The sequence below is a fragment of the Dermacentor albipictus genome, chromosome 2, assembly GCF_038994185.2.
Source record: "Dermacentor albipictus isolate Rhodes 1998 colony chromosome 2, USDA_Dalb.pri_finalv2, whole genome shotgun sequence".
Classification (NCBI taxonomy): domain Eukaryota; kingdom Metazoa; phylum Arthropoda; class Arachnida; order Ixodida; family Ixodidae; genus Dermacentor; species Dermacentor albipictus.
Window position 1 is genome coordinate 167,984,209 of NC_091822.1, and position 14,372 is coordinate 167,998,580.

Consider the following 14,372-nt stretch of genomic DNA (forward strand, 5'->3'; position numbering starts at 1 on the left):
GCAAATTCACCTTGCCCTTATTCACAAATGGAAAAAGTAGGGTCACTGGAGAGACACGCGGCAACAGCATCTCTCAGTAATGACAACTGAAACACCTGGTCAGCTCAGAGAAACAACCCCTATAATGATATAGCAGATATTCGATCAGCCTTAGTTTAATTAAAACACCAAGTTCACAATGCCGAGATCATCAAACTTTCCATAATTTCTTGCAGCAAAATGCATTTACCAAATTTTCACACATTGAGCTTTGTCACGAAGGTGGCGCTGCATCACAGCCAACGAGCCACACCACAATTCCAGAGGGGATGCAGCGGGTGAGCAACACATGCTGGCACACTTCATGCACCACCCTGTGCTTCTGTGCATTTTTCTCACCACACACAAGAGACATACAGTCGAACACACTTATAACAATATATCAGATAAAACAATGAGCGGCTGACGTACCATCAACCTTTGTATGTGGTGCTCTATGGTAAAATCAACAGCTCACTTCAATGCTCCCATGCCCCATTACCAGTTACAGCAAGTAAATCTGGCCACTGGATGGGTGCATAGAAAGGGAAAAGAAAGCAAAATTGCTGGAAAATAAAATTTCCTAAATGCGAGCCGTTTTCTCACACCCACCAGTCTGAATGTACCTTTCTGTCTACTTTAAATGTTTGTCCTCTCTGCCTTTTTTCGTGCAACCTGGTTAACGGTTATAACAATAGGATTTTTTTAGCACTTGATTATTGTTATAGATGTGTTTGGCTTTACTACGAACAGGCATCCCTGCACCAATGTCCATACGCAACAGGAAACAGCACCAGAGAGACGCAGGAAGCAGTACGCCCATTTCCCTTCTGTCGGGCAAATCCCTTTGATACAACAAATGCCACTTGGAAAAAAAAGTTCTCCAATGAATACTGGACAAGCACAAAGCAAATGCCCAAATGTAAGAACTTTTCAAGCTAAACCAAGCTGTCAACTACACAGGAGTTGTCCGCCCAAAAGTGCCCAGGATTTTTGCTTGCCACCTTTTCATATAAGAAACTATGACAAACTATCAGTGCAAAGAACTTGCCAAGTTTATTTCTCAAAGCAGCTTTCATGATGAGTAGGTAAGCGCACAAAACAAGACTGCACTCTAAGCAAGCTGTTTAGACAACAACAATCTCAGATTACGCACCATCAAGGTTTTTCAGTGTGATGACGGTGTCCAAATCCACCTTGAGCATTTGTCCCAGGTTCTCTACTATGGCAATGTCATTCATTGGGTAGACGGCCACATGGTCCCCGGCATCGTACCTTTGGGAGCACATGCACATCACAAGCTTAGAAATAAGGCCAACTTCTGCATCACTTCAGCTTGACTGTACCCTTCAGCTTGACTGTACCCTTCAGCTTAAGCTTCAGGATGATCTTTTCACATCCACTAAGCTTGACATCAGACCAGTTAGATATTGCCACCCCAAGAAACAGGGGTGCCTGGTAAGCCTACCGATTCTGCCTGTGCCGCCATATGAAGGTCTTGCAGTGGTTAAGTAAATTACATACTTTTCAGTAAGGGCATTAAGTGCATTTTAAATTAACGAGATTGATAATGCAGAAGTGAAAGGAACTCTTCAAAAATGGCGATGCCATATAGAAATTAAATGTTACTGGCATACGATATTAAAGCACCAGTGCATATGTATAGTTTGCTTTCTTTTTCTTTGCTTCTTCTTTTTTATTTTTTTTGATGCATGAACATTTATTACTAAACCTTTCAACCTATGTTTACCGTACCATTTTTGTTCACACTGCTTGTTTCCATCATGCATTTTTAATATCATTTGTATGCCTGCTGCTTTTTATCTCACTTGCCCTAAACCAATGCCATACCAATAGGAAGTTTTGCTAATGTTTTACCAATAGTAATACAGTTTTACTATGGGATCTCCTCCTGTAGCACTTATATATACTAAGGCACTCGTATGTGTCTTTATGCTGTGACAATAAACTTCAACATAGCACAAGTAACTGCCTAAGCATTTGCAAAACACCACTCATTTAACAAACACAGAGAACAGAAGCATTATTAAAGTGACTCCAGAGCTGCTTATGATAACAGCACGCTATGAATGTGCTGACAGAAACGTGAGCCCCAACACATAGCATCTGAGACAGTGGGAGAGGCCTCACCTCATTTTGGAACCAGCAATGCTAATCTCAATGTGCATGCATGAACGTGAACCCTTGTACAGTTCCTTGTGGACTCGGACAGGTGCCAGGAATGGGTTCTTTGCATCAAAAGGCCTGCAGAGTAGCGAGAAGAAACAAAAAATTTCCTTGAGTTACTAATCACACTATAGCCCTGTTTGACGATGCTAACAAAAAAAAAACCTACTTAAGTCAATAAACACAGTATGACGTTCAGTGATACTAACGACTGACATAGTATGTAAAAACGCTTTTCATGAACTTGTGTGGAAACAAAAGCCATCACGAGCTTAAGCAGGCATAAGATATGCACAGGAAAGGTGAAACAAGATGACATAATATGTCAGGACGCTTTGTTTTATTAGACTACCTGTTCCAGTGGTTCCAGCAGATACTGATATTTTCAGCAAAATAGCAATACAGATGAATCCCACCATGACAAAATTAGTGGAGGAAGTGAGACATTTCACTTTCGTGAGAACTTCATTATTGCTGCAAAATTAGACAGCACAGACAGGGAGGGGAATACCCTACAAAATAAAACTTTACCGTCAAAATTCTGTTAGCCTACACTGGTGGGCCTTGCTTGAGGCTACAGAACCGCACTGCCAACATCACAAAGTATGCCCCATGCGCAACTGATAACTTTTGGGGACACGGTCGCTTTCACGACATTTCGCATAACCTGGCACCAGACATCAACGACAGCGAGCGACAGCATTGATATGATCACTTTCGCGAGATTTTGAGTAACTCTGCACCAGACAGGTAGAGGGGCAACAGCAATTATATGACAACTCTTGTGAAATTTTCGATTCAACAGATGCCGAACATGTTAGCATCTACGAGCAACTCCTTAGACGCCAACGCATACGGTGCCAAGTTACATAATATCGCAGGCAAGTGATTGTATCCCCGAAAGCGACTGACCAAGACTATGGACCCATCGGGCAAATCTATGTGACACCAAATCTACGTACAGTGCCTGTTGGGTGGTACCAACCAGCGATCTTGAAACTGGGGATGCATATTCTCAGACAATTACTTCTGGGGTCACTGTACAGCCCCAGTTCTCAATCCCGGCCAGATGTTTGGCAGCCCACGCTGTAACCACCATTTCTAGTGCCATAAGCAACTCCACATTGGTAGGACGTGAATTTCTTTGTTTTTGCTGCACTCTGTCTTCCCACCGAATCTCAGATTATGTACCGCACACTAAGCTGCGCATAGAAAAAAAAGATTGTGGTCACAAATTGGTAGAGGCCAATGGTGAAGCTAAAGAGGCTAGAATTGTGAAGTGGCCATGCATGTGAAGTGGACAATCAAAAACAAAATGGCGGCTAGAACGTGTTTGCAGTGCTAGCAGTCACTTCCAGCACTTTGCCCTTTTAGTAAACAAAATTGGCAATAGCCTTGCAAGCGTGCTGCAACGATAATTTATGCAATTTAGGTGGAAAGAAAAATGAATTTGAGCACTTTTTGTGCTATGTTAGAGTCACAGGGGCAGATAACAAGAGGAGTAATGTTCCATCAAATTTTGTTAATATGGGACTGCAGTGACATTTTGTTGTCGAGAGATATGAAATGCATTGAATCCTATGGGCGCTCGCCGGGGATAAGAAAACATTTCGTTGTGGCGAGCGTTTCGTCGTCTCTGGCTTTCGTTATCACGAGTTTGACTATCTCGGGGACAAGCCAAACATGATACAAAGATCTGTTTTACTTCACAACATGCTTATAGTATGACACAGTTAAGTCTACACTATTTAAGAGACTGGGGTGTCTAAGGCAAATTCCCATGATCACTTAGTCATGCCAACAACTTGTTCCCATGAATGTACACCACATATCACATTACAATGCAAGCCGAAATGTATTTTATCAAGTGCTATGCATTACATACTATGGCATCAGTTCACATAAAGGAGTTTTTATTGCCCTGTTTTCTGTAACCAGCTATGCCAAGGTGCGGCAGCACCAGGGCTAGCATCAGCAGAATCTGCTAGAAAATTATGTACAAACTGCATTTTCTTTCATGTTGAAATGTAATGCAATTAATTTATTGCCACTGGTTGAAGACAACTTACGTGTGACAAATGGATACAGCAATTACGTTGCTGGAGACAGCGATGTACTTTTCAGCGGCAGCACTAATCCTTTTCTGCATTTGATGTTAATAGCTACCTTACAAAGATTCCATTTTTGTAAAGCTGCCATTTGGGTATGTTATTTACTATTGAAGACCCTTCAACACAGTTTAACTGCAAGTGAGCCTGCTTCATTCAAAACCCTGACAAGTGCACCAAATTAACGTGGGAAAAGCACAGCCAACCTTCCGCGGTTTGCCGAGCATCAGATCCGTAAAGGGTGTTACTTGCATTTTCTGGGTTGTGTACGAGTTGAGGCGCGAGATCTCTCCATGGAAGACCTTCTCGTCAGGAAGGTCGGTGTGCACGATGAGCTGGTACTGGCGCAGGTTGATGTCCTCGCCAGAGATCTCCAGGTGGAAGTTCTCACAAACGGCATTCCAGAAGCGCTCTTTCCAGGTGACAAAGTCTTCCTCAATGCTGCAATGATGAGTGATTATTCAGTGATTAGTACTTCACAAGTGATTAACCAACAGTTCATAATCACCATCATCAGCCTACTTTCTACGTCTACTGAAGGACGAAGGCCTCCCCCAGCGATCTCTAATTACTTGTTTTCTGCCAGCTTACCCTCCCCCCATCCTATGCCAGAATTTCCTAACTTCATCATGCCACCTAGTTCTCTGCTAGTGTCCTCTACTCCCTCCCCCTCCTCTTAGCGTCCATTCTATAACTCTAATAGACCAGCAGCCATCTGTTCTACATAAAATGTGGCTTCACCAGCCCTATTCCTTTTCCTTGATCTCAACTAGCATGTTTGCTACACCTGTTTGCTCTGATCCACACCACTACCTTCCCGTCTATTATTGTTACACCTATCATTATTTGTTATATCTCTCAATGAAAGTCATTAGCTTCCTCTCAGGCTTCTTTGCTAACCTCGAAGTTTACGCCCCCACGTTAGCACCACGAGAATGCAATGACTGCACAATTTCCATTTCAAGGGTCGCAGTAAGCTATCAATACTGACTGTAATGCCTGCCATACATGCTCCTACCCATTCTTATTCTTCTATCAATTTTTTTCTCAGGATCCAGATCCAGAATCCAGAACAAATGATAACAACAATACCACGAGGAAACTCACTTTGCGTCGTCATCTCCAAGGCCCATCTCAAAGACACGAGTGGCCCCCAGTTCCTCCATGCGCTTGTCAACATACTTCCCCATCGCATTAAAGTGCTCGTAGGTCTTGTTTCCCAGAGCAAACACCTGCAAACAATGAAAAAAGATGCAAAAAAAATTTTGCTCAGTTTCTCGAGTATCTTGTGATAACACATCACATTACGCCGAGCGTTTAAAACAAATGAAGAGCGCTTGAGTCGTTGCTGGTATTTCGAGTATGCAAGGGAGCTGCCCAATGAAAGGAATGCAATTCACTAGTGTCACTAAATGCTCTTTTTTTTCACATGTTTGAAAACTTATCCCCACATTCAAAAACTTAAGGCCAAAGAAGTGGCACTATTTTTGCCAGATGAGTAAAACACTGGCATTTAATAAAGTACAGGCATCTAATACAACACTGGCATCTATTAGAAGAACTACTGGCTGCTTTAAAGGGGCCCTGAACCAATCCTCGGGCTTGGTGAAATAACATAGTTCACGGGAAGCATACACTGCTGTGAACATCACAGCCAAGTTTTGCTGTCGTACGCAATTCGCAGAGCTTGCAATTAGAGCGCGAGGTCACTTTTCTCTCAAACACTCTCTTTTCAATAGAAGCCTGCTCCTCATTCTCTTTGGACGCTTTATTTCGTAATAATGCGGATCAACATGCACGGCTGCTATTGGTAGCTGCAGTCTTCTATGTAGCATAGATACTGTGGCCACCATTGGGTGCCGCCACGAGTCCACTAGCTAAGCGCACTATGGCTCGCTGAGGACAACCATGTTTGGCTTATGTTTAGTGCTTGGTGAAATAACATGGTCCGCAGTTAGCATAACCTGTTGTGAATATCTCAGCCAAGTTTTGCTGCTGTACGCAGTGCGTGGAGCTCGCAAGCGGATCGTGAAGTCACCTTTCTCTCAAAGGCTCTCTTTTCAACAGAAGGCCCTGTCCTCGCTCCTTTCTCTTTTGTCACTCTTTTTTGTCATTCCCTTAGATGGCTGCTATTGGCAGATAGCTGACATCAAGCTGCAGTCGGCTACATGGTATAGATACTACAGCCGCTGCGGGGTGCCGCCACGAATTCACTTACTAAGCGCACTGTGACTTGCTGAGGGCAACCGTGTTTGGCTTATGTTTAATGCGTCGTAGGGAACAAAGGTGGAAGTCACGGCGTCTATGTTAACATTCGAAATGAATTTGAACTGCGCGTCACGGTGACATTTAGAATGCAGAGCGTTGTGGGCATTCCTTGCTTCGCCATAGCCTTCGCAGTGCAAGACATTGAAGAAGGAACTGGAGCACAGCGGAGGCCGTGTTTGAGTACCCTTAACTCCACTTTTGCTGAACGCATTGAAATACTTTTACGGCAAAGTGTTTCCAAATAGCCTATTTACACTTCAAACGCCTTTCTCCACTTCAACAAAAAGTAGTTCAGGACCCTTTAAGAACCACAATATCAAATTTTACTGAGGAGTTGAGAACTTGTAACCAAGATGCTGAAATGTTTTCAACTTTCTCTATATTTTAGGCAATATATAGTGGTTAAAAAGTATGTATGCACTTCAGCTTACGTGCAACCAAGTCCGCCTGTATTTCTGCCAGTTTTAAATTTCTCTGTACGCCGATGCAAGGACTGCAAAGGCCTGAGTCAGATCCGCATGTGGAAGGCCCTGGAGCACACGCCACATCATCATCCCAGTCAGAGTCGCTGTTTGACGGTGGGAGAACTTGCTCAATTATTTCGTCATCGTTCAGTTCAGCCCACAACGAAATCGCGCTGTCGACGTCTGCAAAGTCTTCAACTGAAATCTAACGGAGACAGGAATCGGCACACCGCAGCCCAGCAGGTCATCAATGATGTCCACATCTGACTTCGTTGTGGTAGGCGGCAGCATACCACAACGCAGCAGCTTAGCCTCTTCAGTTGTGGAGTCAGGCTAATTCGGACTGCGAGGGCACCGTTAGTGCCATTTGACGTGGCCTTTCTTATCTATAACTTCACAAGAAACACTTGTTTGAGCCAGCAGAGTGCTGTGTGGAATGCAAACTAAACAAACAAGCACAGCATGGCAGAACGCTGTGCACAAGGCAAACTCAACAAATAGAAACGCGATAGTGGGCCAGGTGTGGGGGTGGCAGAAAAGGATGTGATGACTGCTATGTTGACGTGATCTCACAATTCAGGCAAAGCCTCCGAGATGGGCAGTTGTAGTTAAATCTCAGAGGCGTAGAGCAGCGATAAAGGCAAGGCCTTAGAGATTACGATCTAGCATGTAATCTTTGAGGCCATACTTAATGTCTCGTTGAGGTTGCCAGAGGAGATAACGGTGGCAGAGTTGGCGTACACTGCAGCCACGGACGGAGTCCGGATAATCGAATGTAGAGCTGGCGGCTCTCCGAAATATCGGTCGTCTTTACACATGAAGCCTATGGGGCCATTGGCAATGCCGCAGAGCTGTTTGAATTACCGAACATGTCCAGATTGTCGGTCCGCGATTTATCGGTCAGCGACTGTACAAACGATTCTGTGATTTGCTGATGTATAAAAACACCCATTCATTTGGAGAACACGACAAAAAGCTTGAAAGATTGGAGAAAATTTATGATGCATGAAAGTCCTTAAACCTCATATATGGCCGAAGCAGCTTTATAGGTAAGCCTTGTAACACTCATCTTCTACTTTGTTGTAGAGCAGGCAAAACAACAGAAACATGAAAGGCGCATTAGACAAACAAACCATGCTGTCTGTTTGTGTAATGTGCCTTTCTGTGTTCCTATCATTTTGCCTGCACTAAAACAAAGTAGCAGAGGCCATAACAACAACCCCATGTAGCTACCCTCATCAACCTCTAAGCTACCCGTGTGCATCAAGGCTCGACCACTAACTCAATTAAGTCACAATGAAAACACGTGGATTACCAGTTAACAAAATATTGAATTGTACGCCGGCAAACTTTCATCATCAGCCTATTTAATGTCCACTGCAGGACAAAGGTTTTGATCAACAATTATCCCTGTCTTACGATAGCTGACCCCACCTTATGCCTGAAAATTTATGCTTGTGAACTTTAGCCACACACAAATGCAGCTTCTCTGACATTACATGATATGATATTACAGGAGGAGTGACAAGGGAAGGAAAGTGCAGTCAAGGACGGCCGAGAATTAGGTGGGCTGATGAAATTAGGAAATTTGCAGGCCAGCTGGCACGAGACAGGGGCGATTGGAGGTTGCTGGAGGAGGCCTTGGTCCTGCAGTGGACATAAATAGGCAGAGGGTGGTGAAATGTGGCTTCTATGGTCATTCTACAAATTTCTCACAATTTATAAACTGTAGCAGGTCTCTCAATAAGAGCCCTCGGAACCTCTCCAGATGTAATAAAAATAAGCAACACTGGTGACTATCAGTATGTACAAGAGGTTTCCTGTGTAGCTTCGCGTACTAAGCGCATATTTCCGGCGCCTTCTTAGCACACACTGTTGAAGGCAAAGTGAAAATGGTAAATTCCATTCAGAGTCAAAAAATGAATAAAAAAAAACAATCGAATGACAAATACCAAAGTCAAACATGTGAAGAAGAGCGAAAGCATAAAATCTATCCTAACAAGAACAATAAACTAGACACATCTGCACCATCCATTCTACAAACATCTGTCGTGTTCCTGTGTCGATGGCACACATGTGCGCTTTCTGCGTCGCAATTAAACACCCAGTTCCTGTACAGCTGGCAGATGTTCTCTTAAACATCGCATAAAACAAAAATTGAGGAAGCAGGAAAGCACATCACCCTTATAGGAAGCGAGTGAATGTCCGGTACGCTACATGTACAGATCCCGAGCATAAATAACGTAGTAAACTCGCTGACCAATAATTCTGACTGCTTCACAGCAATGCCACTGGCCTCAGTGAAAAAATGCATAAGGTCGACCAAAAATTTAAGACCTTTAGAGCAATGAGCCGTCCAAAAATATGCACTGTGCCAGCAGGGCCACGTGCTAACTTCACCTCCGAGTCTAGCATAAACAGCAATATTTTACCTTTGATACGCACCGGCATGGTCGTCCGCTATGTTGCCAGCGCCTCCTCAAAACTGAAACTAGCAAAGCACTGACTGCGCCCAAACTGCAAAGCAAGCCAAGCCTGCCAAGCCAGTGTAAAGCTGCAGTTCCGTCAGTGTTGGTTCTGTGCATCCAGCGTTTATTCATTCATGTGTTAAATAGCGACACAGTCAAAGTGACTTCTTCAAGCTGATTCAAGCAGCGCAAATTCCACCCTCTATGTCTGCACCGATGAAGGCGGTGATTAAGTGGGGAAAGCACTGAACAATGACTTGCGAAAAATACCATGGTCATTCGGCTATTGCAGAGCAGTCAACTTTTGTTTATGTTGCCAGGGGATGAAGATTAGGCGTATGCATTGACTGTAATTTCACCTATATGTGGCAACAGTACGATAATGGTTGAGATATGAACTGACCAGATCGCAGGTAAGCATATTTACGTGCACCAACACGTAGAAAAACTTGGGTCATATATTCTTGGACGATCACTTTCGAAGATGCTTTCACTTTCACATTTCCTGTGACTAGCACCAGACGCGTCGATGGGCAACAGTATTCCTGGCACTGTAATATTAAAGACAGTGGGCCTCTTCGATTTTCCACTTCTGGCTACCCACGAGCTGCCATAGCCAGCCAGAGTGCCTTCATTTTTCTCGGTTTGCTCCACCCACCGCAAGTTTGTTTTACTCGGGCTGGATGGTTCTGGGTAGCTGTGGGCTGCCAGAAGCAGCCAGGACAAGTTTGGTCGGGCTGCTCTCTGGAAGTTCTCTGGCTAGCAGACTACAAACAGAGGCAACGAGTGCTCGATGCCATCTTTGTGGCGGCTTGACGGATTGCAACGTGCGCACTTGAAGACCTTTACCTCGTTTAGCCAACTGCATGGCTACGGTCACCTTTGAATTTCCTTACTTCCAGCGTTATCTTTCTAAGGTTCTAATGCACTATTTCGCCTTGCGAAACTGTGTGAAATGAGCGGCGGCGAACCATTTAAAGGTTTGTGTGTGTTTGTGTGTGTTGTGAAGGCTTCTTCCCGGTTGTGAACAGCACGCCGCGCTCTCATGCGTGCATGCTATATGCAACGTGTTACGTGCAAGTTGTGGACACTCATTCCCGCTCATTATGGTGCCTTTTTGGTTCATCCTTCTCTGGTGGTATCCCTTTTCACACCATTCAGGTATATGCGGTGATATCTCCTTTTCTTGCAGTTAGCAAAGACATCACAGTTATAGCCAACGTTCACTCCGCCATATGTTTGGGTGGCAGCTCAAAACCGATGTGTTCTAACTAGGCCATTGATATTAATGCACTGGTTGAGTAACGGCTACACGTACGTTAGCTTATTGTTCTCATGATCTCAACCAATACTGTTTTTCAAGGGAAACTTTTCGCTGGTCACAGGCGGCGTGCATTTTCGTACACTAGCTGCATCCCCAGCTCCTTCAGCACAGGGGCAGAAGAGAAGCACCATCAGCCGAAACAAGCTTTCTGATATCGAAGCCCAAGCAGGTCGGCACAAAATTTAATGAGTGTAAGATGTACCCAATATCCTGCTTTTTCGTGTCTTGTCAAATGGTGACAAAACACAAACTCATCAATGCCGCCCATGGGCAATGTGATCACTGCCAGCAAACATGCTCGAGCGATCGCTTTCAAGGATGCAATCACTTCTTGCACTGGATGCATCAGGGTCCGTTTTTTTGCACAGTCTGCACAGTGAGGTGGCCTGTGCGCATCCTGTGTCAAGTGTCGCAAAATCTTGTGAAGGTGATCGTATCCCCGAGTGCAACTATATATTTTCAAGCTGGCAACGCCTAAATGGGCCGACTATGCAGACTACACGCCAGCCTCGCCAGCCGCTGCCATGCTAGTAGCATGTTTACGTTTATCTCGCAGCCAGCTGTCCCAGCAATCCATTTTTCAAACTTCGGGCAGCTTTGGGTTGTCTTGGGATGCCAGCCCACATGACTTCCTATCAGGACCAGAACCAGCTGGCTGCTGTCTGGCTGCCAGCAGGCTGCCAGAACTCCGAAAATTGAAGAGGCCCGGTGTTCTTGGCATTGCACCAAGAATGCCGTCATGGCGTTGTGGTATGATATGGTGAACATGGATGAATTTAGTGAAACAGTAACACTGTTTACTTTACCTTCTATGAGATAAGCAGTTTTTGGAAGTGAAAACGATTGAGCCATAATTTAACGTCTCAATATTTTGCCATTTTCTCCTCATGATGCTTACTGTATACACTCGAGTAAGGGCTACGCTCATGTAAGAGCCGAAACCTCAACTTGGTGCCAAAAATTATTTTTGAGCTGAAAAAAAAAGAAACATCACGATCGTTGACTGGACCACTGAAAGCAGTGTTGCTGCACGTTGTCTGCTCTTGGATCCTAAACATGTGGCATGCGGTCTCTTCACACATTCTCGTGAAAAGCATTAATGTCGCAGTCATATCTAACGCCATGGAAGGCGCAGAGAGAATCTGTATCCGCGAGTATGCTGTCAAACCTCTAGTTAAACAGCGGCATGGACTAGACGGGCACCGGGTGCGTGACATGCATGTGTGAGCAAATATATGCAATACGAGAACTGTTGCGTTTGCCATTTTGGTACAATAGATTGCAGGGATTACGCTTACACGGAAATATTTTACTTAAGTGGGCCACCTTTACATAAGAGCCACACCTCGTCAAAATCGCAAAAGAAAGTGTGTCTATTTACACAACTGTACACAGCATTCGCCATTTTCTCTCCAGGAGTGAATTGGTTATGGCACAACCAGATGACGTCTTTAATGCCCACAAGAACGTGAGGTGTCCACCTAAGTTAACAAGCTGCAAAAACCATGTTTCAGTCCTTACGTGGGGAGGCATGATCACAGTTAGGGGACATTCAAGTTTCAAGCCTCTCCTGATGTTGTTTTCCTCACATGGCTTGGGTTTAATGTAATCTGGCTTCGCCGTGTGGCTTTATGCTGGTGGCAATCAGTGCGGTTGTAGACTAGTATGAGAGATGGGAGCAGAACACCGGAATGGACGAACATGATCATTCGCGCTGCCATTCGCATGATCGTACATGCAGACAATTAGGCATTGGTGTCCAGCATGGGAGCAAACATATTCACTCACTATCTGGTCACAGTGAGTCGAACTTCCTCTGTTTGTCGTGCACCCATCGGCATGTTCTATTGTTAATAATTTGGCTGGCTAGACTGGTGTATGAAAGGCGCAATAAATGCCATTGTGATTGTCTGCACTACTGTATCATTGTTCCTTGGTACCAAAAGCACGTTTGAGACCCTACAGCAGTTAGACTGCGCGGGGGCCGAAATATCCCAAGTTTGAAATAATTTTTCAGCCTTGGCTGGCATGGGTCTTATTCCACATTATTGTTCCCAACCAGAGAAAACTTTAACTTCACGAGTGCGATTGACATCACCATGCTTATTCAGAAGGCCCCTGGGGACACAGAGCTACTGCAACACCTGGCTGACAGCAATTTATGACATGGTAGCACATGGAAGCTTCTGGAGTGCGCTACTCACAGCATAATTGACTCCAGGCAGGTCTACGCTGCCGTCCTGAAGCCACTGGTAAAAGTCCTGCGCATTGTCTGTGGGGTCTCCTTCACCGTACGTTGCCATACAAAAGATGGCCATTGAGTTTGTGATCTCTGGCAGCTTGGTCAGGTCTTCCTGCACATTGCGAAGAAGCATCCATCAATCAACACAGTGCGCTTCTCATTACACACGCCACGTCGCTTAAGTACTTCACAGTTACATGGAAAAACCCAACATTCCCATGAACATTATCATGTTGTAGGAAAAGCATGAACAAAAAAAAAAAACAAAAAAAATGAGGGAGTGTGCAAATATTCGAAATGTTCGAATAACAAATCGAATAGCCACTAATTGTAAATGAAAATATTTTTCTAATACCTCTCGAATGTTTCAAAACGCCAACTGTGCCAAATTAAACATAAAGTTTGTGCAAAAGTATCGTAAATGTTCACCCCCATGGGCATAGTGTAGGCATAAAACATGAGAGCTTGTGTATTGGAGCAGGCTATGTAATTGTTACTTTATGGGCTACACAGCGCCCTCTCTGAAGAGTCCTGTGCATGCGAAGAAACAACTTCTCTGCTCCCAATGCTCTATTTGTGCTTTTCATAAACAATGCTTCATTTATACTAACAGAAGCTTGAAGAATAATGACAGAAGCTTGCTAACTTTAAGGATACTAGGATGTGAACATTGTTTTATATTAGTTGTGATAACAGCTGTTCATTATTTGAAAACTGCTAGAAAGCTATCTGATATTCGATTCTGGCACTATTCGATTCATATTCGATTCGGGCTCAAAAATCACTATTCGCACGCCCCAAATAAAAGCATAGGCTTAAGCCCATTCCTCCTTTTAATAGTGGGACAGCCAAGACAACAAGGTAAAAAAATTTTAGAAGCTGTTCCTTACAATTCTTAGTGTTGCCCACATATGAGGTACATGCATACTTATTCCTAATCCAATCAGCACTCCCACATGCATGCTGAAAGTATAGCATATCCATACCAGCATTCCTACAGCCTCAGTTTCATATTAAAAGGACACTAAAGAGAAACATGGATCAGTTTAGACTAATAAAGTGATCCTTCAAAATTCTGTTTGTGTTAATTTCATGGCAGTAGGTTGATTATTAAATTAGAAATTTAATGCCAAAGTTTCATTTTTGTTTTTATAATTTTGCAGCAGAGCCCCAGCGTCAGCATGTTAGTGTGACATAATGAACTTCAAAATAAATTTTCGTATTTGGGCCATTGTAGCTCAGCAAAAGTTATTGCAACTTCAGCTGCAATAACTTTTACCGTCTTTGGCTCTT

General features: G+C 43.9%; 1 protein-coding gene across 6 annotated transcripts in view; it reads right to left on the reverse strand.

The window, feature by feature from the left end:
* The window catches only part of LOC139046707 (NADPH--cytochrome P450 reductase-like), a 42,463-nt gene that overhangs the window by 13,374 nt on the left and 14,717 nt on the right, over positions 1-14,372 (reverse strand). For all 6 annotated transcript variants that reach the window (XM_070534402.1, XM_070534403.1, XM_070534405.1 and 3 more), the window contains 5 exons: positions 13,042-13,191; positions 5,421-5,545; positions 4,566-4,754; positions 2,170-2,283; positions 1,175-1,293 (listed from right to left, as the gene is read on the reverse strand). In XM_070534402.1, the coding sequence (XP_070390503.1) occupies positions 1,175-1,293; positions 2,170-2,283; positions 4,566-4,754; positions 5,421-5,545; positions 13,042-13,191 (697 nt within the window). The remainder of the gene's footprint in view (positions 1-1,174; positions 1,294-2,169; positions 2,284-4,565; positions 4,755-5,420; positions 5,546-13,041; positions 13,192-14,372) is intronic.